This window comes from Amblyomma americanum, chromosome 11, assembly GCF_052857255.1.
Source record: "Amblyomma americanum isolate KBUSLIRL-KWMA chromosome 11, ASM5285725v1, whole genome shotgun sequence".
Taxonomy (NCBI): Eukaryota; Metazoa; Arthropoda; class Arachnida; order Ixodida; family Ixodidae; genus Amblyomma; species Amblyomma americanum.
The window spans coordinates 25,164,991-25,187,813 of record NC_135507.1 but is presented as its reverse complement, the minus strand read 5'-3'; the positions used below and the strand labels follow the sequence as shown (position 1 = coordinate 25,187,813).

The window sequence follows — 22,823 nt, the reverse complement described above, 5'->3', positions numbered from 1 at the left end:
AAAATTTTATCAAAATCGTGTTTTATCAGTCGAGATAGGTGAAAATATTACACACGGGATGAGATTTTTTTTTTTTGAGCGTTATAAACTGGTGCTTTATTTACAAAATGTTGAACAGAGTCATAGCCTCCTGACAGAGTTTTAAGACTAGTTAATCCAGACCGAGGTGTCCTGTCAATCCAGAGTTCCTGAAATGGCAAGATGCAAAGTTTAAAATTATTACCGCCTGTTCTTCTCTTCTCGCAATTTGAACGTCCAAAATTTCGATACAATTACCTTCCAGGAAGGCGAACGCTTCAACAGCTTCCACTGAAGAGTCTGAAATTACGAACAACAAATTTGATTTGTGCGCCGCCATGCAATTCGCTTTGCGCTGGAGTGAGGCTACGCACCGACGTCTTTCTTTTGAATCGTTTTCTTCTTTGCTTGTCGAGTAAATGAATACGCTTCTTTCGCCAAGGCAGCCACGAACAATTCCTGAAATTACCGAATGACAATAGACGGCAAGCAGACCGCGCATCAGCCCCAGACGGGACCGCAGACACGCTACTCACCGTAGCTTTCGCGACTAGGAACACAGACTCTTGGCTGAAAAGCATGACATCAGGATCAAGCTTCATGATGTTCTTGACTCGTGACAGTGGTAAACGGCAAAGTTTTTCGCCTTTCTCCGCGTTACTTGTACTTTCTTGCTCAGTTTCCATACTTGTAGATGCCTCCCGTTAGCGCGCCAGATGCCCACCAAGGTTAGCGGGACGTTATGCTTCCAGTCCGCCGTGCCTAGCGCCTGCCATAAACTGAGGAAACCCTTAGAATGTGTCAGCTGTTGACGATCTCTCAGTATGACGTGTGAGGTTACAGAGCCCCTAATTATATAAATTGGCCCACTAGCAACATACGATGGCGGCAGGGAAAGTCCTAATCTAATCCAATCCAATCCAAACGCAAAATGGCTTTTCAACCCCCGACAGCCCGGCAAGGTAACTCACGCCAAAGCGTTGTTCAACAACTGATTTCACCATTTAACTAGCGATTGTCGTGCCATGTGGCGAGGCTTCTTGACTGCGGTTACGTGGGTGACGTTTTGATCTTTTTCAGAGCTTCAAAATCGCAAGATCCTCGAGGAACTCCAGCAGAAGAAGCAGCTGCTACTCAAGCAGAATCAAGTGAACGCAAGGTTGTCCTACGCGTTGCACGCTTAGCGAGAGCGCTCTGTTGTCAAAACGAAACGCGTCAGAGTGTGCTGTTGTTCTCCTAACAGACGGCACATACCCACACTGTGGATTATTAACCTAAACGCTGTTGCTTTTTTTCTTTTTCAGCCCGGCGTCACTACCATCTACGGTACGTTTTCTCATCAACCGCTTGCGGCACGTAGCAGCGAATTTTTCGCGTGTGGGATTAGTAAACAACTCCGTCGAGTACACCGTGATTACCTAGTATCATTATCACGATCCGTAAAAAGAAAAAAAAAGGTTCTAATGTTTCGTTGAAAACTTATTTTGCGACCATTACGCTGGCCAAACCCATAACTTGAGAAAAAAAAGTCAAAAGTAGCTCAAAAATTCCTTCGCCTCGTCCGAGAATCTGGGATCTCGTGATTTCCATGACGATTGACTTGTCTGAGCTACAGCACAGACTTTGTTTTCGATTCTGCAAGCTTCACAGCTGTAGGACAACCGTAGAGAGTTAAGCCGTTTGCACACCTGCAGGCATACGCGAGTTCATTGCCACCTCGGGGAAAGGCAGCATGAAGCTTGTAGGGCGCCTGCTAAATACAGCTTGCAGATAGGTTCAGTCCAAAGTTTTGAGTGTATGCCGATTAGTGCACCCGATGTTCCAGACGACGGCCAATGCAACAGATGCCCATGCCCTGACCACATCACAGAGGACTGCACTTCAGCACGCCCATTCCAGTTCCGTAGGCTTCTTCATACCCCAGGACTCGTCGTTTGGCAACCTAATATTGCCAGTGTTGCCACGGTTCGACAAACAGTGATAACTTGCCTAGAGTGCAACTTCAGAACACTGCAGTTTTTGAACACACTTTATTGGCTCATGTTGGAATGCAGCGTATTGTACAAAACAGAGCACACGAAGTGACGTCATGCCATCTTTTTTTCGTCAAAGCGCTGTTTCTGAAAACTGAGGATTTTGGCACAGTGCTTGCTTCAGGCGCACTGAATGCTGCAGCAGTTGCAACTTAGCAGTGTTTCATTCACGAGTGAGAATGTTAGAAATGCATCTATGTTACATCATGTTCATGTGTGACAGTGTTTCGATGTGTAGCACGAGCATTATGAATGGCCTTTATGCTTCCGAAATAAAATGACCAATACCTCTGCGTAGCATTCACTTTTGTCTTGGGGTGGGAAAAGCCCATTTTGAAGCCAGCCTCTAAAATGGTGGAAGTATTTTTGTGGATTTGAAGGAAGCATGCAAGAAAGCATCACTGCTAACATGCAATAATGTGCAGATTTTCGTAGCACTCCGCTTTTGGGCATTTTCCCTTGTGATGTCACTGTAACAGTGGTAACACTGGCCAGATTTGTACTTCGCGAAGATGACTAGACTGTATGGCAATGCTAATGGGCACAACCAGTGACTTGGAAACGCAGCAGAGTCACTTCAATGCTGCGTCCGACCTCTGGAAAAAAGAACGACACAGTTAAAATCTTGCACGTCCTGTAAAACAGAGCAAGTAATGGCTGCATGTAACATGATGGTACATATCAATCCTTATGGACACAGACCAAGATGCAGGCCTTTCAAGAGACGTGCAGGCTTTGCCACATGCACTTTTATTTTTTTTTAATATACATAAATATTGCATACACACAAGGCATACCACCCTTTTAAAAAGCTAAATACCTTAAAACTGATGTAAACATTTCTGTACATGCGTAAACACCGGTACTCTTCACCAAGCCACCTAGGTCCATCATACCCATATGAACCAGATGAGATTCGATGATCATGACGCACACGTAAAAGGTGCACAAACAATACTAGCCCATGCAACCATTGCACTTTGGTAAAGAAAACGCTGCACCTCAAAAGTACAGAAGCCGTCATGGCAGTTCTGCAATAAAGCTTGCCCACAGCCTATGAAATGAAATTTGTGTTTCAAAAGCAATGCCAAAGCCTGTGATGAATGCATGATGACCCTGAACAGTAGTTTCCTTGAACACTCAATGAATCTTTGTGCACGCATAAACCGTAGTAAGAGCCCTCAGTTGGGGAGACAATAAAAACATAACCAAACAACAAATTGCAACTTTGCTGAAGATGCCATAAAAAGCAATATATTAAACAGCCAGCTATCGTAGTACTGTACAAGGCAGATATACCAGCTGGGGCGTTCTGTTGTGCATACTTTGGTAAGTTTTGTGTATCAAAGTACAAGAAAAGGTGGCTTCGTGCTTTGAAGCGAATGAAAAAGTACAAAATTTTTATGCCGAACATGAAAGAATTTGTGTAGTGTTCATCATTCACTCTACCAAAAAAACTTGCTTCTATGTTACGGTACAGTTCACTCATTTTAGTAAGGTGCTGGTGGAGCTGTCAAACAGGAGCACCTGGGCTTTCGCCTCAATTAAAATTACCATCGCATAAAACGAAGTTCCTTTTTGCAGCGCTTGGAAAATTTTAGCTGGGAAGTGCTGTGCATTCAGGTTCACAATGAATATTTCTTATGAGGAGGAAAAATACACAGTATTTGATATGTGTAAAAGTGTGTGTACATAATCAAAATTCTTGCATCCACTTTGTGTGAGATTGTGTGGCAAAATGTGACATGTGCAGCACTATTAGCCCAACATACAACAGCCACTTCTCAGCTAGCTGTACGAAACAGTAACAATTCTCTTGCCAGTGCAATTTTGCATAAGCTTTGCAATAGCCTTTCAATGTGTCCGGTAGTCCCGTAGATGAAAATGGTTCAGAATAAAACATGGAACTCTGACACCACTATTTCTTAGCAGTGCATGTGTTTACCATAAAAATGCACATAGTTCCATTGAGCACATTACTAGCAGTGTTGCTGCTGCTGATGATGAAAATCTGCTATAGCTACAGAGCGCCATGGCTGAAATGTGTCTGCAAACGAGGTGGGGACAATGGCCCATTTTTACAATCGTTTTCCTCCAGAGAGGCGGAGCACTGGGCCAAGGAAAAGCTAGTGCCCACTGGCACCAGGGATCAAACCTACCACTTCTATTTACCAACTTATCTGCACACTAGGACCACAAGACAGTATCGCTCATGTGGCTGTTTCCCAGAATTCTTTTTTTGTGTTATCAGTTCGGTATCCCTGTTCATTGGCACTTGCATCATTCACAGAGCATTAAGTATTGAGGTCAAGCAATTCACGGACAGAACTGCCCATGGCCTTGGAACATAAATTGCACCACAACAGCAATTGCAGACTATCAATTACATGCTGTCAATTTGCAGCTGCCTCAGTTTGTAGGCCTTAATGCGAGTCATTAAAGACAGCTGTCACTGTGCTGAGCAATAGACCCCCCCCCGTCCTGGAAGCTTTGCTGCATGCCGCACTCAAACGCAGTCGCCTGGCTGCCTCACAAGATAGTCGCCTCACTCTGTATGCCTCTCCACGGGCACAACTGTGCATAGCCATCATGCAACAATTCTGCTAGTCACTAAAACAAAGCTGCCAAAAATGGTGAGCGACAGTGCATCTAGGGTTCATTATTCTAGTTCCATATGAGATTCAAACACATTTTACAACCAATTCAAGACAATGGCAGGCTGGAATACATCGTAGCGTCAACAACTGAAAGTTAATTTTCAGGCTACTTTTAAGGGAAACCACACACGTTTTCCAGCACTATTAGTTGGCAAGGCCTAAAACGGACAGCGCAGCGCATTCGCTCTCTGCGCAGTACCTCGACAAAGTGAATGCGGAAGTGACCGTAACATATACATTGGCTGCATCTCAGACCATGGCAGCTACCACATCCGGCTAATTTCAGCAGTGCAAACAAATTTACGTGTATGCGTAGCTGCGGACCGGAAGCAAACAAAGACCCCTGCAGCATCTTCAACTTACTCATGCGCTCGAATGTTGAAATGGCTAATTCATGAACACGCGGAGACCAGCAAGCCAGCAGGTGTGACAACTTTTTATGGTGGTAGCAGTTCCTTGACCATGAGGAAATATCTTGCGTTCTCTGACCTGCCTTTTGGGAGCTTCGAGAAATGTGTTACAGCACTTGTTTTTTCTCCCTTCCCAAATGTTCTTTTAAAGTTGGTGCAAATGGTACATTTCTTGTTGGTCACACTTTGAAGCAAACAGCAATTTTCTTCGAACAATTCTGAAGCAAACAGTTCGAATATATTTGGTACATAAAAACAGGTTGCATGCCACAAGCTGACATCTTCAATGCTACTGTTCTAACCACACAATTACTAAAAGCAAAAAAAAAACGCATGAATTTAAAATAACCCCGCAAGCTTTAAACCGGGAACCTCAAATGCACGGAAAAAAATATTTGCCTGTCTGGGAATGCTTAATAGATGAAAAATGACGATAAAACTATTCACCATCGTCAACCCAGTAAGAGGAGAAAGGCCTCTCCCATTCCTTTCGAATTAACAGCGCATCCCGACAAACTCTTAAATCTTGTTTGCTCATCTGGCTCGCCCTCAGCCACGTAAGGTCCATTCTGTCAAGCTAAGGGACCTTCAGTTTTCTGTTCTCCGTACTAGCCAAAAACAGTAAAAGTTCCAGGAATGTTATTCGCTTGCAACTAATATTCCGCAATTTTAAACACTAAACATTCACAGTAAATTGGAGAGCAAATGTTTCATTAATTGGTCGACTATTGCTACAAGCCTGAGCATTCAGACTTGCTCTAATAGCACTAAATGTTTCGTCAATTACTCGAATATTCGCACTAGCCTTAACATTCAGATTTAATCGAATAATGAATATATTTCGTTACTCAGCCAAACATTCGCACAAGCCCGAATGCTTAGACTGAACTGAATAGTGAATGTTTTTTCGTCGAATAATAATCCGAGCCTACGCTTTCAGCTACTGACAGGTGTCTGATGTCGGCCAGCATATATAAAAGCACACCAATGGAATGTGGGGACGCACACATTCATACACATTCTAAAAAGCAGCAATACGCTACTACTGGCACACCAAAAAGTAAAATGAAATCATAAGGACGGCTTTGGGGAGGGGATAGCAGGGGAAAGGACGAGTGACAATGCAGGTGTGTGTGATCTTCAGGAAGCGAGTAGCAGCAGCACCGGGAGGGGCCATCATCATGCCGAACGAGAGGAGCACAGGCAGGCGGCCCACTTGCAGTCTCGCGATGATGCCAAAGAGATATGCAATGTTCATGCTTTTCTGTTTTTTTTTTTTCTGGTTACATCGAAGATGCGGGCTGATGGCATTCTCACTCAAAGAATTCACTGCAAGCACAAGAAAAGAGAAACAGAAAAAGAAATTCTAAGAGTGGGCTGTGAGAAACGAAAGTGTCTTTGTCACATGCGATGAAAAACTGAGGGACTACTGCACTTGCCGCGGCATATGCTCCTTTCCTAGAACTTCTGTCAATAGGCTTTACGCAAAAAGTGCAATCTGTCTGCACTGTCACTCACAGTATCTGCAATCATCACCAGTGTTGTAGGCGATGCCAGCACCACAGGCACATCAAGGGCCTTGAAGCTAATACTAGCTGACAACCAAACTGCTTACTGCAAAGCCTGCTCAGCTCCCGTGTGGGTGGCTCCTGTGTGAGTAGCTCCAAAAGGTGCGTAGTCTACAACACGTTGTCAGTGTCTGAGAAGAAGTCCGACAAGAAATTTAACAACAGGAATCAGCACAATTGTCTGTGCTGAAGTGGTGTGGAATTGTCGATGTGAGGTGGTGAGGACTTGACAAAAGCATGATTCCAAGCCAAATACAACAGAATATTATCGCTTGCAAACGTAACGTGGAGAACAGCAAAGTTCGCAATGTTTAAAGCGGCTTTTCTCTCTCGAAAAAGCGAATTTTTTTTCAAGTTTGTGAATTTTTCGGACTGCAATTATTCGGACCATTTTTCGGGTGCCTCCAAGTCCAAAAAAAAAAAAAAAAATCCGTCAGTAACTTATATCACTTTTGCTGGCGTGCAATCGCCATTGCACTCACTCAATGGTTTCCAGCATCAGGATACAGATTAAAGGGCACACTCACTGACCGAAAAATTCTCGCAAAAAATTTTATGCACGTTTGACAAAACCGGCGCAGAATCTGACATCTCGGTCACCTAGTTTTCGTTGTGGCGAAAAAAACTGGGCCTTAAAATTCAGTAGTCGGTCCCTTTAATAGGCACAGAAACAAAAGAAGACATAAGAGAAAAAACTAATTAGTATAAATCATATTTACTGTATTAACAAAAATATAACACAATTTTCCTTTTTTACTGCACAAGCAGTATGAGCGTCACTGGCAAAAATGCTGGCGTGTGTCTCTGCATGGCTACTGAGTGAAGCTTTTGGCACTTGCAGCTAAGCAAGCACGACAACCCCTTTCAAAGGAGAGGGCGGCTACAAAAGTAGAGAAAGGCAGTACGGGCCATTTGAAAAACAGAAGGCATTGAACGCGCTGGCCTCCGGAGAAGGCTGCCGCAGCTTTGCGGGACACTGCAAGTATTAACACGCAGGGGACTCTGCCGCGCTCTATGGTGTTGCACGCATTTCTGAAGCGTTCCTTCTAAAATCATATCGATATACTATTCGTTGCTTCCATATTTTTGCATATCACCTCAGTTTTTGGGGTTTTTTTTTCCCGAACCCTCGGATGTAGTTGACTTTAACAGGTTGAGCCACGTTTTAAATGTAATATACTATATATTTTTTTTTGTTTTCAAGAGGGCTCAAACTCCCCTTTCATGTTATATCCGTGGCCGCGTTACATATGGCTAAATACAGTACATTTTCAAACTAACTGCTTTCTGCGTACATCCCCCTCACACATGAACTACGGTAAAACAAAGTACACAAAGCAAAAGGAACTCTTATGTCTGTGACTCATAACTTGCACATCACAGAAGTGCTCCAGACAGTGGGCCAAGTTGCCATACGACTACAATCATGCAGCATGAAAATGCCAGCAACAAGCATGCCAGCACACAATGATGCAAGGTCACGCAAGCTAACACTGTATACAGACAAGCAATGATGCAACTAGCAATGAGACTGCATTTTTAAGTGGTGTGCATAGTGGTAAAAAGGCCTATGCATAGCAAAAATACACTGCCTAGCACAACTACTGCTGCAGTCGAGTGCAGGCAAGAAATACGTGTGCGTGCACGCACGTGAGTATGGGCTCGCACACCTCAGAATGTAACCTTGGCCAAATCCCCTCATGCAAGAAAAACCTTGGACAAAGGACTTTAGGACACATGGTTTTTCTTTCAGGCTGTGTACATGAGCACTTGCACATAGCTGAAAAGCAAAAAAAATGTTGAAAAGAGAGGGTTAAGTTTCCCCTCAACCTGCAAAAATTTAAACCTTTAGAATGGAATAACTGCCTTAACAAAATCGCTGAAAAGTAAACTATGCGGCCCGGAGACTTTAGTCTAAGGCTGCACCCATGGGTGGGGATTTTGCCTGGTTTCGTTCTGAGGTGCACAGACACACACACACAGAAGCACATTGTAACAAATGAAGCCCCTCAGGTCAGAGAAAAAAAAAGCAGAACAACCACACTGTCAGCACGCAAAACATGGCCGAGTTTCAAGAAAGCTGGAACTCTGCATACGTGGTTAGTAAATGTCAGCCACAACATATACAGAAAGAAAAAAAAAAGACCCTCCAGGGAAAATAGCATATCAAGTAAAGAAGAAATGGAAGCAATGAAGTGTGAAACCATCAGAAACAGATAGACGTCAAACCAGCGACGCTTACCTCGTCTGGACACCAGGCAGATTGTGGCGCTTGGAAGTCGCCTGGCGCTGCCTTGCCAGGAAAGACTGGCCGCCAGTCATGTGGACAATGCGCTCCTCGGCTGACCGTTGCTGTGACTTTGCTCCCTGCAAGCAAGGAGGCCAGTCGTAGAAAGTTGTAGGGGTGGAGGAAACAAAGACGGGGAGGAGGTAGACACCGTCATGGGCAGGTGGTGACAATGTGCGAAAAAGGATGCCGCATTAAACACAAGAACAAGCGATCTCACATGTGCAGTCACCTGCAGTCATCAAGTCTGAAGCTTATGGCTTGCCCCCATTTGTATGCGTAATATCTACTGAGCCTTAGTTACCAGGACAGTTCTCCAAGAAAATGGTGCAAGCGTCGTGGTGGACGAGATATCTGATGTTGTAAAAAAGATTTAGCGACACATGGGCTGTGAGGAACACCATAAGTGAGGGCTCCGGGATTAGTAATTCACACCACCTGGTGCTCTTTAACCTATGCTGACAATGAACAGCACACGGGTGTTTTTGCTGCAGCTGGGATTGAACTCGTAATCTCAGGATCAGCAGCTGAACTTCAAAGCCACTGAACCATCGCAGCGGGTCGTCTGATATTGCAAGTGCACCTTGTGCCAGAACAAAAAACTGACACCTGACTAGGGAAAAAACATAAGAAAAGCATGAAAAATGCAACTCTAAGATAAGAGAGAGTAGTTGGGTGTTTTCAAACCAACCTGTACAGCATTAAATCAAGATTTGTGCTTTTTGGTGGGACTTGCCTTAAGCTGTTAATCTGAACCAGGTAATGAATTTCATATATGAAGAGAAGTCTACCCTGAGATCTATAGCAGAATCCGTTCAACAGCACAGGAACCCCAAAATCTTCCTTCGATATTAAAAACTTGCCAAAGAAAAGAAAAGTTGTGGCCACATTTGTCGTTTTTGCAGGCGGCAACGATACTGGAGAAGACATTTAAATTTACTAAATCCAAAATCTGCCACGGTAACGTGTGCTGCAGATTTGTACTTACAAAATGTTCTTCTGGCATGCTTACGTGCCAGATCTTGTGGGAGTCAAACATGGAATGAGAAAACAAGAGGGCACCAGCAGGCCTCCCAATAAGCACCTCACTGAGCAAGTGTCCACAGCACTAGAACTACAGGGTGTCCCCTGCAATCTGAGCTAAGGATAAAGACAGAGTGGTGGGGGAATAAAAAATAAAAACTAGCATGCTCGATAAAGACTGAGCAATACTGATGGCGTATGTGCATTAAGAGCCAGAATCAGCTTGGGTTCTAGCTTGAAAATATACTCCACAACTACTTGCAGCAAGTCGCAACATATGCCACGTGGCAAGACCGGAAAAAAAAAAAGTTTTATTTTCTAACTAATTAGCCTCTCAGCTGCCAAATATACATAATAAATTAACCCAAAAAATGGCCTGGCTTAGCTTATGGTTAAGCCTAGAATGCGAAGCATACGTCGCTTGGCAAGCCATACTTCTCGTTCTTCTCCCGTTTCCGTGGCTCTTTGTAACTTGCGCTTTGCGGTCTGGCGAGCCACCCTCTCCCTGGCCGACATCTCGCTGCTCAACTGACTCAACGAGTGCGTCGCCTTTTATACAATTGCGTGACGTCAGTATCTCCTAGCGGTAGGAGCGGGAGTTAGGCCGCCGGCGGAGGCTGCGCGTCCGCAAGCGAGCACACGAGTTGAGCCCCAGCTTTCACAGCTGTTGTGACGTCATATCACGTGGTGCGCCGATGTAGGTCAAGTGGTAGCTACGCGGCCACGCGCGGCGCAGCAAGGAAGAGCTTGGTTGTGCGGCTAGTATGCTTCGCATAAAATGACAGCCTTATCGCAGGCATCCTGCACTGCATCACTGCAAGAGATCTTGCATTACTGAGCTTGACAACTTCCCAACAGCATTTTTTGAGAATTTCAGTTTCATCATCTCAAACTATCAGATAAAAAAATCAAAAATACGTTTGATGGGCCCAAGCAGCTGCCATCAACACCGCATCTGTTAAACTAGCAGAGTGTGCCACACCCTTTACCTCACTTGGCTCACATTACATGGGGCGCATTGTATATCAGAGCTGGCCAACCTTGCTACTGTCTTTACCCAAAAGGATTTAGTGGCCACGGACAAATGAGCTTTACAGGACCATCCTACAAAGATGATTACTACCTTAGTGCGTCATTAGATCGCCAATCGGCTTCAAGACTTACGTTCCATGGCCTTCTGTCGAAAAGAGGCCGCATAACCGGCATGTACTACCGAGCCAACGGAAGAAAAAGAAAACATTGCCTTCTCAACTTCCTGACTGCACTGAGGTAAACAATGAGGCGAAACTATTTCAGCTCAGCAGCACAGAGCAAGCACCAAGTTTTTCAAGAAATTTTTTGCACAGTTGTACAGTGCTTGCTATTTTATGTCTTGAGCTTGCATCCTGCAACTGTTGCTCCAACGTACTCCGACATATGTCACTGAACATACAGCGAGGAGCCAAGGTTTTGGGCCTGTGGTGAACCGAAAAGAGCACCGGCACAGGAGAGGGAAACGAGAGGGCAAAGAAACCATATCCAGGAAAAGGAGCTGGAGAACCAGTGAGCAAAAACAAGCACTTATTGTTGTGCGTGCGGAGCACAGAGACAGTGATGTAGACAGGCGCGAGTCTCAGTACTAACAAATGCTTCATTCTTTTTCCCTGGCTCTCCGGCTCCTTGCCGCGAACCAAATTCATTCTTCTTCCTTTTCCCCTCTCCTGCGCCTTCTTTCCCACAGCGAACCAGAGGAGAGTGTCGGTTGGCATGATCGCAACGCCGGCATGTCTTCTTGGTTCACTAAACGCCCATCACTTCTGTAAAAAATTTCTAGTTATGAAACCACGTTCTCTGTCTCTATACGCTTGTATGTTCCATAATTGATTGAGTTCATACACTACTGCAGTTTGAAAACATATCCCGTACCTTTTTCAATCCTACACTGCATGAGTGCCCAACTTCTTTCCTTATTTCCTATCAAAACAGTATCTTTTAAAGGATGAAGCGATGCATAGCTGATCGCAAGCTCAGCCAAGCAAAAATACGAACCCACAAAAGCTCTGAACTATGGAAACTGAGCTATGTACTCCGTTTTATATGTAGCAGGCAACACTGCGGAGGCTGCGGAAGTATGCGTCCATGAAACCAAATTACTCTACTGTGTATCGGAATTACTCTCCGCTGCGTGTCACCACCGCATATCGCATAATAGAAGCGCTGCCATTTTGCATTTTCAGGGGCAGAGTCTGTCTGCGGTGGCATTGCACAGCATTTTTTTTCTATAGCCTACTGAACACAAAACAAGTCAATTAGACTCCTAGAGGCCGAGAAAGAGCTTAGCAGCACAATGGTGCAAGGTTTGAACAGTGAAGTGTGCTGCACCAAGGCATGGATACAAGCGGATATAAAATGAACAATGAATACCTGTGCAAGGCGAAAATCGGAACAGGAAAAGCCGTAAGCGGATTTGGCAAAAAGGCGGCCTTGGTCTACGAAGATTGCCGGTACTTAAAAAAAGCGCCAGCGGCCACAGAGGGGCTTTAGAGTTACCTTTACGTTGGTTCAATACGAGTCAAGCAAAGTGTACTTGTGAGCTATTAGGTTTGTCTCAGTGGTGGCTCACCAGGTTGTAGAAGGCGGTGCTGATGAGGCGCTCCTCCTTCTCCCACTGGGCCTTGAACATCTCCAGCTCCTGCTGCAGCTGGGCTATGTGCTTGGCCTTGTCCTGCAGCTGGTTTCTCAGGGCAACCACCTCGGCGCTCGAGGGCGACCGCGTGTCCAGCGTGCGAATCACCTGAGGCACAACAAGGACATCCGCAACAAAAGAGTGAGCAAACCTAGCTGACAACACACCAGATTTAAAGATAACCGATCTGTGAGTGGTGCTTCAAGCCATGCCTAGTTTCTCCAACATGGCTGTGCATGTCAGGAAAGAAGCCTCTTTGTCATCAGGACGCAGCAATCAATTGATACATGTTCACTTTAATTATTCCGCAGCGTTTATTTTTTTAAGGAAATAAATGAGGTGACTTGCAGGGACACTTCTGAAACATACTCGTCTGCCATCCTACATAATATGCTGTCAGACTGGACGGTCTACACACACACACGAATTCACGTACCATGCCCCCGGACCCTCCTTCCAAAAAGAAAAAAAAATAGAAAACAACTCGCCCTGCAGTACTCTCAGCTGCGTATACATGCCTACTGACATCACAGTTTAATGTCAAGGGTTTTGTTCCACGTACATTCTTGGCCTTTTCAAGGTACTTCTGGTACCGCTCTTCCATGACCCTTGTCTCTTCCGCTTTCTTCTCCAGCTGCTCCGTCAGCTCAGACTGGCTCTCACCTGCACAAGAAAGGAATTTAGAGGTTACAAGAAAGAGGCTACATTTAGATGTTACAAGAAAGAGGCTACATTTAGAGGTTACAAGAAAGAGGGCTACATTTAGAGGTTACAAGAAAGAGGGCTACATTTAGGACCAGACAAGTATGTCAGGTTTAAAGAAACAAAAGTGGAAGTCAAGAAATGATACAGGAGTACCAGCTTAATTAAGAGGCTCTTACATAACATAGCTTGACTCTGGGCTAGTTGAGGGCTCTGGATTAATTTTGACTTTCTTCGACATGCCCTGAAAACCTCAACACACGAGCACTTCTGCATTTTGCTCAATTAAAAGGCAGCCACCACAGCCAGGTTCAAACCTACGGATCTGGTTGTCCAAAAAACACCAGCTACAGAACCCAGAAAGCGAACAAACGTAATACCGACTAATGAATTTGCATTTTAAGACCCATGTGCCCCTCTTAAGGAGGGCACCATCACAGCAACGAGTCATGTAGGCCAAAGCATGCACGCCCGGCACCAGTGGCACTATCCATGGCAAGCTTTAAGAAGCAACAAACTTTGGACTGCCACGACAAGGAACAAGCCAATGCAAAATGGTCACATTATGCCGATATTACAACAAATTGCCACAAAGTGCGATCCGTGCTTCTTATTATGCCTTATGTTCATTTCATATAACAAGGTATGTCTTCCTTAATACCCTTTATTCAGCAAATTGGAAACCCCGGATTTTACTGCTTTTATTATTGGAATTGCATTCACTGCCATGGTGTGTGTGCCAAGAGAAATGCTATCAAGGAAGACCCAACAGCATAAAGTGCAGTGTGGCTCACTGCGCTGCTGACCTCAAGGCTGCTCTGCATCTAAACACAGCAGTGAGGCACCAAGGACTACAAACGTCATGGCCGTTGCATAAACTGTGTGTACATACAATGTACGCAGTGAAAGCGGCTTCTGTTGTGTGCACCTAAATGCCCAACCCCAACTCAAATGCTTTTGCGTCGAGGGAGACATGCATCACACCACGTAGCATCCAAGAACAACTTCGTAGTGGTATCCACAACCATAACCACAGTGAGACCCTCGAGCTATTCACTTCAAAAGGACAAAAAAAGAATAAAAGAAAAATAGTGAGAGCCCATACCAGCAAAGCATTGCTGGATACTAATTTGATATATAAGAAAAGCAGCTGAATGGCACTCTGTATGGTAGTGCCCTCTGTAACATTCACAGATTCTCCATTTCACACATAACAGTCTAGCTTCTTTTCTCCAAACACAAGCTGTCGAGATGAAGGCCTGCAAGTCTTTCGTGACGCAAAGCAAGAGAATTTCAAAGACAAAAGACTGGACGCACAGGACTCGGCAAGGCGTGTGGCCATGGCTTCGAGGCTGGACTCGCGCTCTCGCAGCTGGGCCTCGAGCTCCTTACACCGGCGCTGCGCCATGGCTAGCTGCTGCCGCGTCTCCGCCCCCTCATGCACTGACGCTGCCTCCCGACTGTCCTCCAGCTGGCTCTCCAGCTCCAGGTTGCGCTGGCTCAGCAGTCTGCACAGCAGCGGCAAGACACCAACTCGCATCAATTAATGTGTAGCAGCACTTTTAGGGGAAGATTTCTGGAATTGCCAAGTGCATTTAATACATGTGTAAGGCTGGACACTGGCTTTGGAATACTCAGAGGCTGGCGCTCAACGAAGAAGACGACAAGAAGCGCCGAACACTCCGAAGCTCGAGCGGCGAGCGCTCGGTCGCTCGTGCGTGCTCTGGACTGAACGTGGTCTCTGATCTGTGCCTGGACGGTTCCGCTGGTTGTTCGTGACGCTGTGCTTATTACTGTGCTGTGCTCTTATTACTGTGCTGTGCTGTGGTTTGCTGTATTAGTAGTGCACTGTGTTCTTATTACACATGGGGTATTGCACTATACCTGTTCACACTGCAAACACTTCTCCCGGCTACACTGTCGGTCCATTTGCTAGCAAATTTCACTTAGTGCAAACATTTGGTGGTGCATTTTATTAAAATACCACATCTGAGTATAGCTTTTTTTTTCTAACCAAAATAAATCTCACAACAAGTTATCTGTAATAATAATGAAGAAAGAAAAAGAAGGCCCTAGCAGTAGAGAAAACCGTGGCGCCATCTATCACGAGACACAACTGCTCAGAGGCAAGCGACACATCCAAACATGCCATTAAGAGAAAAAAAAAGAAAGGCCCTCTGAATGCCACTCTTGCACAGAGAGAAAGCAGTTCAAAGTTGAGAAATTGCCCACCGGCACGAGTCAGGGGATGTGTCTGCTACCAGTAGCACTCTTCAGTTTGCAAAATCGCTGCAGCAATTACTTTTGTGTGCAAAGATAAACGTGGATTTTTGCTTTGATCAAAGATGCGTCATCCCAGGAACTCCCAGAGCAGACTGCCAGCTAACAGTTCTTTCATGTTATGACGAGAAATTAAGACTGGGCACAGTGCTGCGGGATAAGTCTGCGGCAATACGGTGGCCGCGGCTGGCTTATTGGCGAGATACAGGAGAGGCCTTTGTCCAGCAGTGGTAGTAGCCGGGTTGATGATGATAATAGCAGTGCTGCGGCATATCACAGGCACAAAAACAGCCCCGTTGATAAAACTGTAAGCACTCGCTTCCCTGGAGCAAACTGCACACCTGACTTCTGTCTCCAGATCATTCTGCCGCGATTGCGCGTCCTCCAGCATGGTCTTGAGTAGTGTCAACTGCTGGCCTTCGCTTGAGCTCCGTTCGAGCTTCAGCATCTTGTTCTCGTGCTGCAGCCTGATGAGTTTTTCCCTGGGGAAGAGTGCACAGTGGAACAGCATTTACAACAAAGCACATGCAGTCTGTTCCAATTTCTTGCGCCTGTTTGGGGCTCCACGGCACTTCTAAATAAAGAACTAAACAAGAAAACAGCTCAGTGTCATATTAAAAGAAAGAAAGAGCACCGTCAACCACACTGTACTCCGCTGCACCACAATATTTGCCATTGTTAACGAGCCCGTGGTTTGTACATGACCACAGTAGCACTAGTGCAACTAGCATAATATGTGGGTGTTCTCTATGCACAGTTTTGCACAATGTTCATGACCACTCGTAAAAGAGTCAACATAACGAAGAAGTTGGCGCGGAAAAACGAGGACAAGCGAGACAAACAAAGACGAGCGCTACTCACAACTGAAGGTTTATTCCAGACAATGCTCGAATAAATAGTGAAACCAACAAGAACAAAAACAAACAAACGTCATGAACACCACAACTTACCCCGTGAATCCCAATGATTTGGTTAGGAACAGATACTCCCTATCAGAGAATCGGACGGAAGTCTGACTAATGCACTTATCGCCACTGATGCGCATATGAAAGGCTTCCATGAGCTCCCGCGTGAGTCGCTCCCTGTGCCTGAATAGGATCGTCGTTTTTTCAAAAAGCGGTTTACACTGGATTTTCTTTTCCTTGTCGTTTGTAATGCACGTGCGGCAATGTTTAGGGAGGTTATCAAGAGAATCTCCCCCAAGCAATCTTCGGTGCTCTCCTAATCTCTCGTTGACGCATCGTCCAGTTTGGCCGATGTATAGAGCGCCACACGACAACGGCAATCTGTACACAACCCCCCTGGCACAGGTAACGAACGGGGCTTTGTGTTTGATGTTGCATTCATTTCTTGTTTTTCTTGTTTTTCGTACCATTCTTACGCCTCCTTCTTCCATCCGTTTGTGCACCTGTGAACAGATTGCTCCCAACTTCCGAGGGGCGGAAAACACAATCGGAATTTGATAACGCCCGGCAACATTTTTCAGTCCATGCGCCAATCTGTGCACATATGGTATGACTGCAAAATTTTTTTGACGCTCTTTTTCCCGGAGTTTAGGTCGCGACCCATCCTTGACCCACCTTACCAATCTTCCACAAGCTTCCACAATTATATGCTGAGGGTACCCGCTTTCTTTCAGCCTCTTCACCTGGGACTCGACGCTTTCCTTGATAGCATGTGAGCAAGACTTGGTGATGGCCGCTTTTAGACAGGAAGTGACTATCCCGTTCTTTATGACTTTGGAGTGACCGGATGAATAATCAAGCAACGCTTTTTTGGCCCTAGGGTGGTATGCCCAACAAACATGTTTGGGGCGAAAATGCAAAGACAGATCTAAGAACTGGCGTCAATGTGCTAAAACTTTTTAAGGAGTGCGGCCCTGGTCTCAATTTCACAGTAGAAGTACCAAGAGATGGAAGGCTCCAGTTCTTAGATCTGTTTTTGCATTTTCGCCCCAAACATGTTTGTTGGGCATACCACCCTAGGGCCAAAAAAGCGTTGCTTGATTATTCATCCGGTCACTCCAAAGTCATAAAGAACGGGATAGTCACTTCCTGTCTAAAAGCGGCCATCACCAAGTCTTGCTCACATGCTATCAAGGAAAGCGTCGAGTCCCAGGTGAAGAGGCTGAAAGAAAGCGGGTACCCTCAGCATATAATTGTGGAAGATTGGTAAGGTGGGTCAAGGATGGGTCGCGACCTAAACTCCGGGAAAAAGAGCGTCAAAAAAATTTTGCAGTCATACCATATGTGCACAGATTGGCGCATGGACTGAAAAATGTTGCCGGGCGTTATCAAATTCCGATTGTGTTTTCCGCCCCTCGGAAGTTGGGAGCAATCGGTTCACAGGTGCACAAACGGATGGAAGAAGGAGGCGTAAGAATGGTACGAAAAACAAGAAAAACAAGAAATGAATGCAACATCAAACACAAAGCCCCGTTCGTTACCTGTGCCAGGGGGGTTGTGTACAGATTGCCGTTGTCGTGTGGCGCTCTATACATCGGCCAAACTGGACGATGCGTCAACGAGAGATTAGGAGAGCACCGAAGATTGCTCGGGGGAGATTCTCTTGATAACCTCCCTAAGCATTGCCGCACGTGCATTAAAAACGACAAGGAAAAGAAAATCCAGTGTAAACCGCTTTTTGAAAAAACGACCATCCTATTCAGGCACAGGGAGCAACTCACGCGGGAGCTCATGGAAGCCTTTCATATGCGCATCAGTGGCGATAAGTGCATTAGTCAGACTTCCGTCCGATTCTCTGATAGGGAGTATCTGTTCCTAACCAAATCATTGGGATTCACGGGGTAACTTGTGGTGTTCATGACGTTTGTTTGTTTTTGTTCTTGTTGGTTTCACTATTTATTCGAGCATTGTCTGGAATAAACCTTCAGTTGTGAGTAGCGCTCGTCTTTGTTTGTCTCGCTTGTCCTCGTTTTTCCGCGCCAACTTCTTCAGTATGCATTTCAACCAACTAGCCCAACTTTCCGCTCTCCTAAGTCAACATAACAGTTTCCACTGCGAAAGAAAAGAAATAAGCTGCTTTGTTAAGTGGGATATTACACATTTCATTAGCGCAGAATTTTTTTTCAACACCAATGCACGCTTCATTGTTTGAAAGTCCCTCACTTGATCTCGGGTGGAAGTGTCTCGAGCATGTCAGAGTCCGAGATTGCCCCGACAGCCTTGGCGCCACTTCTCTGAACACTTGAGCTCTCTGTAAGAGGAAAGAAAAAAAAAACTTCTTTACTAGCAAAAAGCATGTGACATGCAGGCCAGACTGCAACAGCAACTACAGAACAAGTTTCATGCTTTAACGACCACATTTTTCTAGCATATTGTTCACATCATCTGAAGCTATTTCACCAGCCCCATGTCAGAATAACGTTAGCGCTGCCAGTTTCATCGATCTCGCACTGAAGTCAACCAAAACTGAAGTGCCTCCTATATGAACATTTGCCTCCCCCCCCCCCCCCCCCTCCATTTTTTTATCTCATCTTCTCACTATTTATCAAGGAACTGAGACTCGCCTTTTTGGAGCTGGGAGCAGCGCATTTCTTCTAGAGCTTCTTTCAACGAATCTCTTTCTGTCACAAGGCGCTGAAAAGAAAGACAATGACATTATCGCCAAAATAATAATGCATTACACAAATCGCATAGAGAGACCACACATGCTGCGATTGGTTAAAGATCACTCATATTTCACTGGACGATGCACACTACATTATTCGTAACACAACAAAGCAGTTCCTCTTCTATGAATAACCTGTGCATCAAAACAGGAAGCCAGCCTTATCAATGAAAAACATGACCTGTCACCACGAAGCACTTTCAGAAGAAGTTTCACTGATTTGTTTATATTTATACCACCAGGGTCAAAGGCATTAGACAGGGAAGTGGTTACAGCTCAATAAAATACAATATAGTAAAAATAAAACAACAGCACTGTACAGTGACATCACTAAATCACTAAATACTGCATGCACTCACGTAATTTGCGCACCCGCAACTTTTTACCTAGATTTTTGAAAACAAATCTCTTCCTACTCGCTTCGTTCTTTCGTTGTTGCCTGTCTTTCGCGCTCTCCATAACGACTAGAATCCACTGAGGCGAAGCGCTCATATAAACCTCACCGCGAGGCGACACCTCCTCTCCCTCTACCCTAGCGAAGCACATCTGGTGGAGTGAGCAGCGACGGCGGCGCCACCTGTTGGAGGGCGGCTGCGGCGTAGCTAGGCAACGCCACGGCATACGGCTGAAGTGCGACCCTCGCGACGAGCCGAGCTGGCTGCCGTAGTGCTGCTTTCGCAACAAAAGTGTAGATTAAGTGAGTAAATACTGTATTGCAACTTTTTCTTGTCACATAATATTAGCTGTTCACTAACATTACATGACCATTAACATCATTAACAGCTGCAACATCTGCAGAAAAGTGGCTCTGTCCAATAGATGTGCGCGGAAAAAAAGACAAAAGACAGCATGGCATAACTCGAATTCAGCTTTGCAGTAGTGACTTATATTATGAAGCACACAAACGTGGCGAATGGAAGAGTCCACATGCAATGAAGGGTCTCTTTCTACCAGCCATTTCCAAAGTAAGCTGTGCAAACCTTTGCCACAACTACAGTAGAACATCATTGATTCGAAGCCTGTCGGACCGTGTAAAACATTCAAATTAACTGGATATTCGAATTACCTGGAATCGAAGCGAACTGAAAAAGGAAAGCGCAAAATGTTGTTTAACCACATCCAGCACTTTACTGACATTTGCCATTACCACTGCACTGAACAGAGCTGTGGTTGACATTTAACAAGCAATTCGTTGTATAGCAGGAGCTCATTTGGACTTGTGTCGCTGAGTCAATGCCGGTTGCCCAAAATTTGGTCATGTCTGTTTCGACGTCCAGAGAACACTGCCGCACACCTTGCTCAATGCAAATGAATCACCAGCAAAGCTTTATGCCGTTTGCTGGTGCTATTCTGCTCCATCAAACTCTATGCATCCGAGGGTGCAGGCCAACGTCCGATACATACGACACATTAGTTGAGCGGCACATCTTAAAGGTGAACTCCCAGAACGACAGCAGTTGGCTGAGAAGGAGCAACAAGAACGTGCATGCAGTCTATTAGGGCAACCTGGAGTGCAGCCTTCTATGCATACATATATAAGCTAATATATAACATAACCTAACCTAATATAACGCGAATTATCCGGGATTTCGTATTAAAAGAGGTCGACTTATCGAGGTTTTACTGCAACACAGATTGGTTGAGAAAAGAAGTTTGGGTGCTGTACATACCTCCTTCTCAGTCTGCAAGGAAGCCAACTTCTCCTGAAGCTTTTTGGCGTCGAACTCAGCCCGGTTGGCCTTCCGCGTCTCGTCCGCCAACTGAAGTCGCAACTCCTGCGTCTGCTTCTTGTACAGGTCCACCTGAGACTTGAACGCTGCCATCTTTTTCACGTCCTACAAGGACGCATGCATGATTGCAGTGTTAAGAGCACATGAGCAGCAGGAAAACCACATAGGCATTGTGCTGGCAGTAAAAACTAGTTTGCTTGACAAACTACTAGAAAACAAAACAAAAACAAAGAAAAATCAGACAACATGAGGCGTGAGAAGGAACAGGTAACAAGGGAAGAGTGCAGCCAAACTGCGGTTCACGCAGACGTACCAGGCCGGCAAATGGAAAAGATAGGATGCCCAGGGAGATGAACATATATGCACAAGCCAAAAAAAGGGGCAACCACCATTCATTTTAGGGAGCTTGAAAGGTCAATTAGAATCACTGAGTTTGCCCATTTCCTGCCATCACCGTCATTTCGTGAAACTTCTCGGTTCCATTTATCTAATAGATGATGACTTCCAGTTATGTAGAGCAAAACCTAGCTGATACGTTCTCAGTTCATACAATTCAAAAGTTCATAAGCTCAAAATCGTGGGCATTAAAAGCATGCCATAGGGTTACACTTCTCTCCCCACTTAATGCGTTCTTGGATAACATTATTTCCCAGCTACTACGTTTTTTTCTTTTAGCATTTTTTTAAATGTATCAACAAAGTTTTACTGTATAGATGTAAATCTTTGCCAACCACGAAGAACAATACTGAATTGCAAACACTTGGCATATTCACCGGAACGTAATTCCACCACAACTCTTAACGTGAAAGGTTCGCTTTGCAGGCACGAAACAGTGTGAAAAAAAGCACACAAATGTAATGCAAGGGTTACTTGCATGCATCAAACAGGAAAAAAAAAATGCGAATTTAACACGCAGAATAAGGGCGCAATGCAATGAAAGTTAGGCAGAAGCTTATGAATAAAAGTAGCCGAAAAATGGCTTTTCTGTGGCTCCAGCGGTTTTAAAATAGTGCAGAGGTTGCTACTATCGGTACCGCGCAAAGCTTTCACTTGCTCCATTCTTTTTTAAGAGAGGGGTGGGAAGGACTCAAATAAGACTGATAAGAAAGAAAGAGGGAGAGAAGTGATAAGGAGATAAGAACAGAGTCCCATCACACCTCTTTGATACTGACTGCTCGGTTAAAGGGCCTTGTTGCGAAAACGAAACTTCTTCCATTTGCTCAGCTGTGCGACGAGTTATGGCTCTCGAGCATCAGTGAGTGTTCTCAGAAGAGAGTCATCGTCTCACGCACGAAGCTTTTGAAAAATTGTGCAGCAGCATGCAAGTTGTACGTCGCTGAGAGGTGCATTAGATACCACGAGGAAAGGCGTGAGAGCGTCTTTTTGCGTGCTACAGAAACGCCAAGCCATCCACGCATGCAAAGAGAACTGATGATTGCCACAAATGTACGACATTGCTGTGCTGCGGATTTTCAGTTGTGCCTGCTGACCTTTAACCGAACAAAATGAGAGCGTACGTCTTATGTGATCTACTGCACTTGGCGCACTTGAACATCGAGCACAAATTCAAAGCTTTGCCGTGCCTCTGATGACGAGTTTCTTCAATGCTCCGCTTCTGCTCTGGTAAGTATTGCACAGTGCCGGTCGCCTTTGTTAAATGTTCGCTGCTCGGAGCCTCTGTTCGTCGAACTATACAACACTCTGACTCAGTTTCTTTTTCTATTTTTTTCCTCGTTTCCAGAAGTTGGTGGATGATCTCTAAGACACATATACCAATTTTAGAGTAAATATGGTATAGTGTGCCTTTGTTTCTGCATAAT

The 22,823-nt window shown here is 45.1% G+C and overlaps 3 protein-coding genes across 3 annotated transcripts in view; 1 reads left to right on the top strand and 2 right to left on the bottom strand.

Annotated features, from left to right (window-relative positions):
- Positions 1–51: 51 nt before the first annotated feature.
- PolE4 (DNA polymerase epsilon subunit 4) lies at positions 52–706 on the bottom strand. Its single transcript, XM_077644059.1, has 4 exons — positions 555–706; positions 393–477; positions 277–318; positions 52–188 (listed from the first exon to the last, which is right to left on the bottom strand). The coding sequence occupies exons 1-4, from the start codon at positions 702–704 to the stop codon at positions 175–177; spliced, it is 291 nt and encodes a 96-aa protein (XP_077500185.1). The 5' UTR covers positions 705–706; the 3' UTR covers positions 52–174.
- A 135-nt stretch (positions 707–841) lies between these two features.
- Positions 842–2,348, top strand: LOC144110986 (SOSS complex subunit C homolog). Its single transcript, XM_077644060.1, has 4 exons — positions 842–980; positions 1,099–1,177; positions 1,323–1,344; positions 1,844–2,348. Exons 1-4 carry the CDS (start codon positions 950–952, stop codon positions 1,997–1,999), a joined length of 288 nt encoding a protein of 95 aa, XP_077500186.1. The 5' UTR covers positions 842–949; the 3' UTR covers positions 2,000–2,348.
- A 418-nt stretch (positions 2,349–2,766) lies between these two features.
- Positions 2,767–22,823, bottom strand: part of hook (hook microtubule tethering protein) — a 31,967-nt gene continuing 11,910 nt past the window's right edge. The window contains 9 exon segments of the mRNA XM_077644056.1: positions 2,767–6,447; positions 8,929–9,053; positions 12,599–12,769; positions 13,224–13,324; positions 14,681–14,871; positions 15,985–16,125; positions 18,772–18,859; positions 19,173–19,242; positions 20,944–21,108. Coding sequence (XP_077500182.1) covers positions 6,432–6,447; positions 8,929–9,053; positions 12,599–12,769; positions 13,224–13,324; positions 14,681–14,871; positions 15,985–16,125; positions 18,772–18,859; positions 19,173–19,242; positions 20,944–21,108 — 1,068 coding nt within the window. The 3' untranslated portion in view covers positions 2,767–6,431.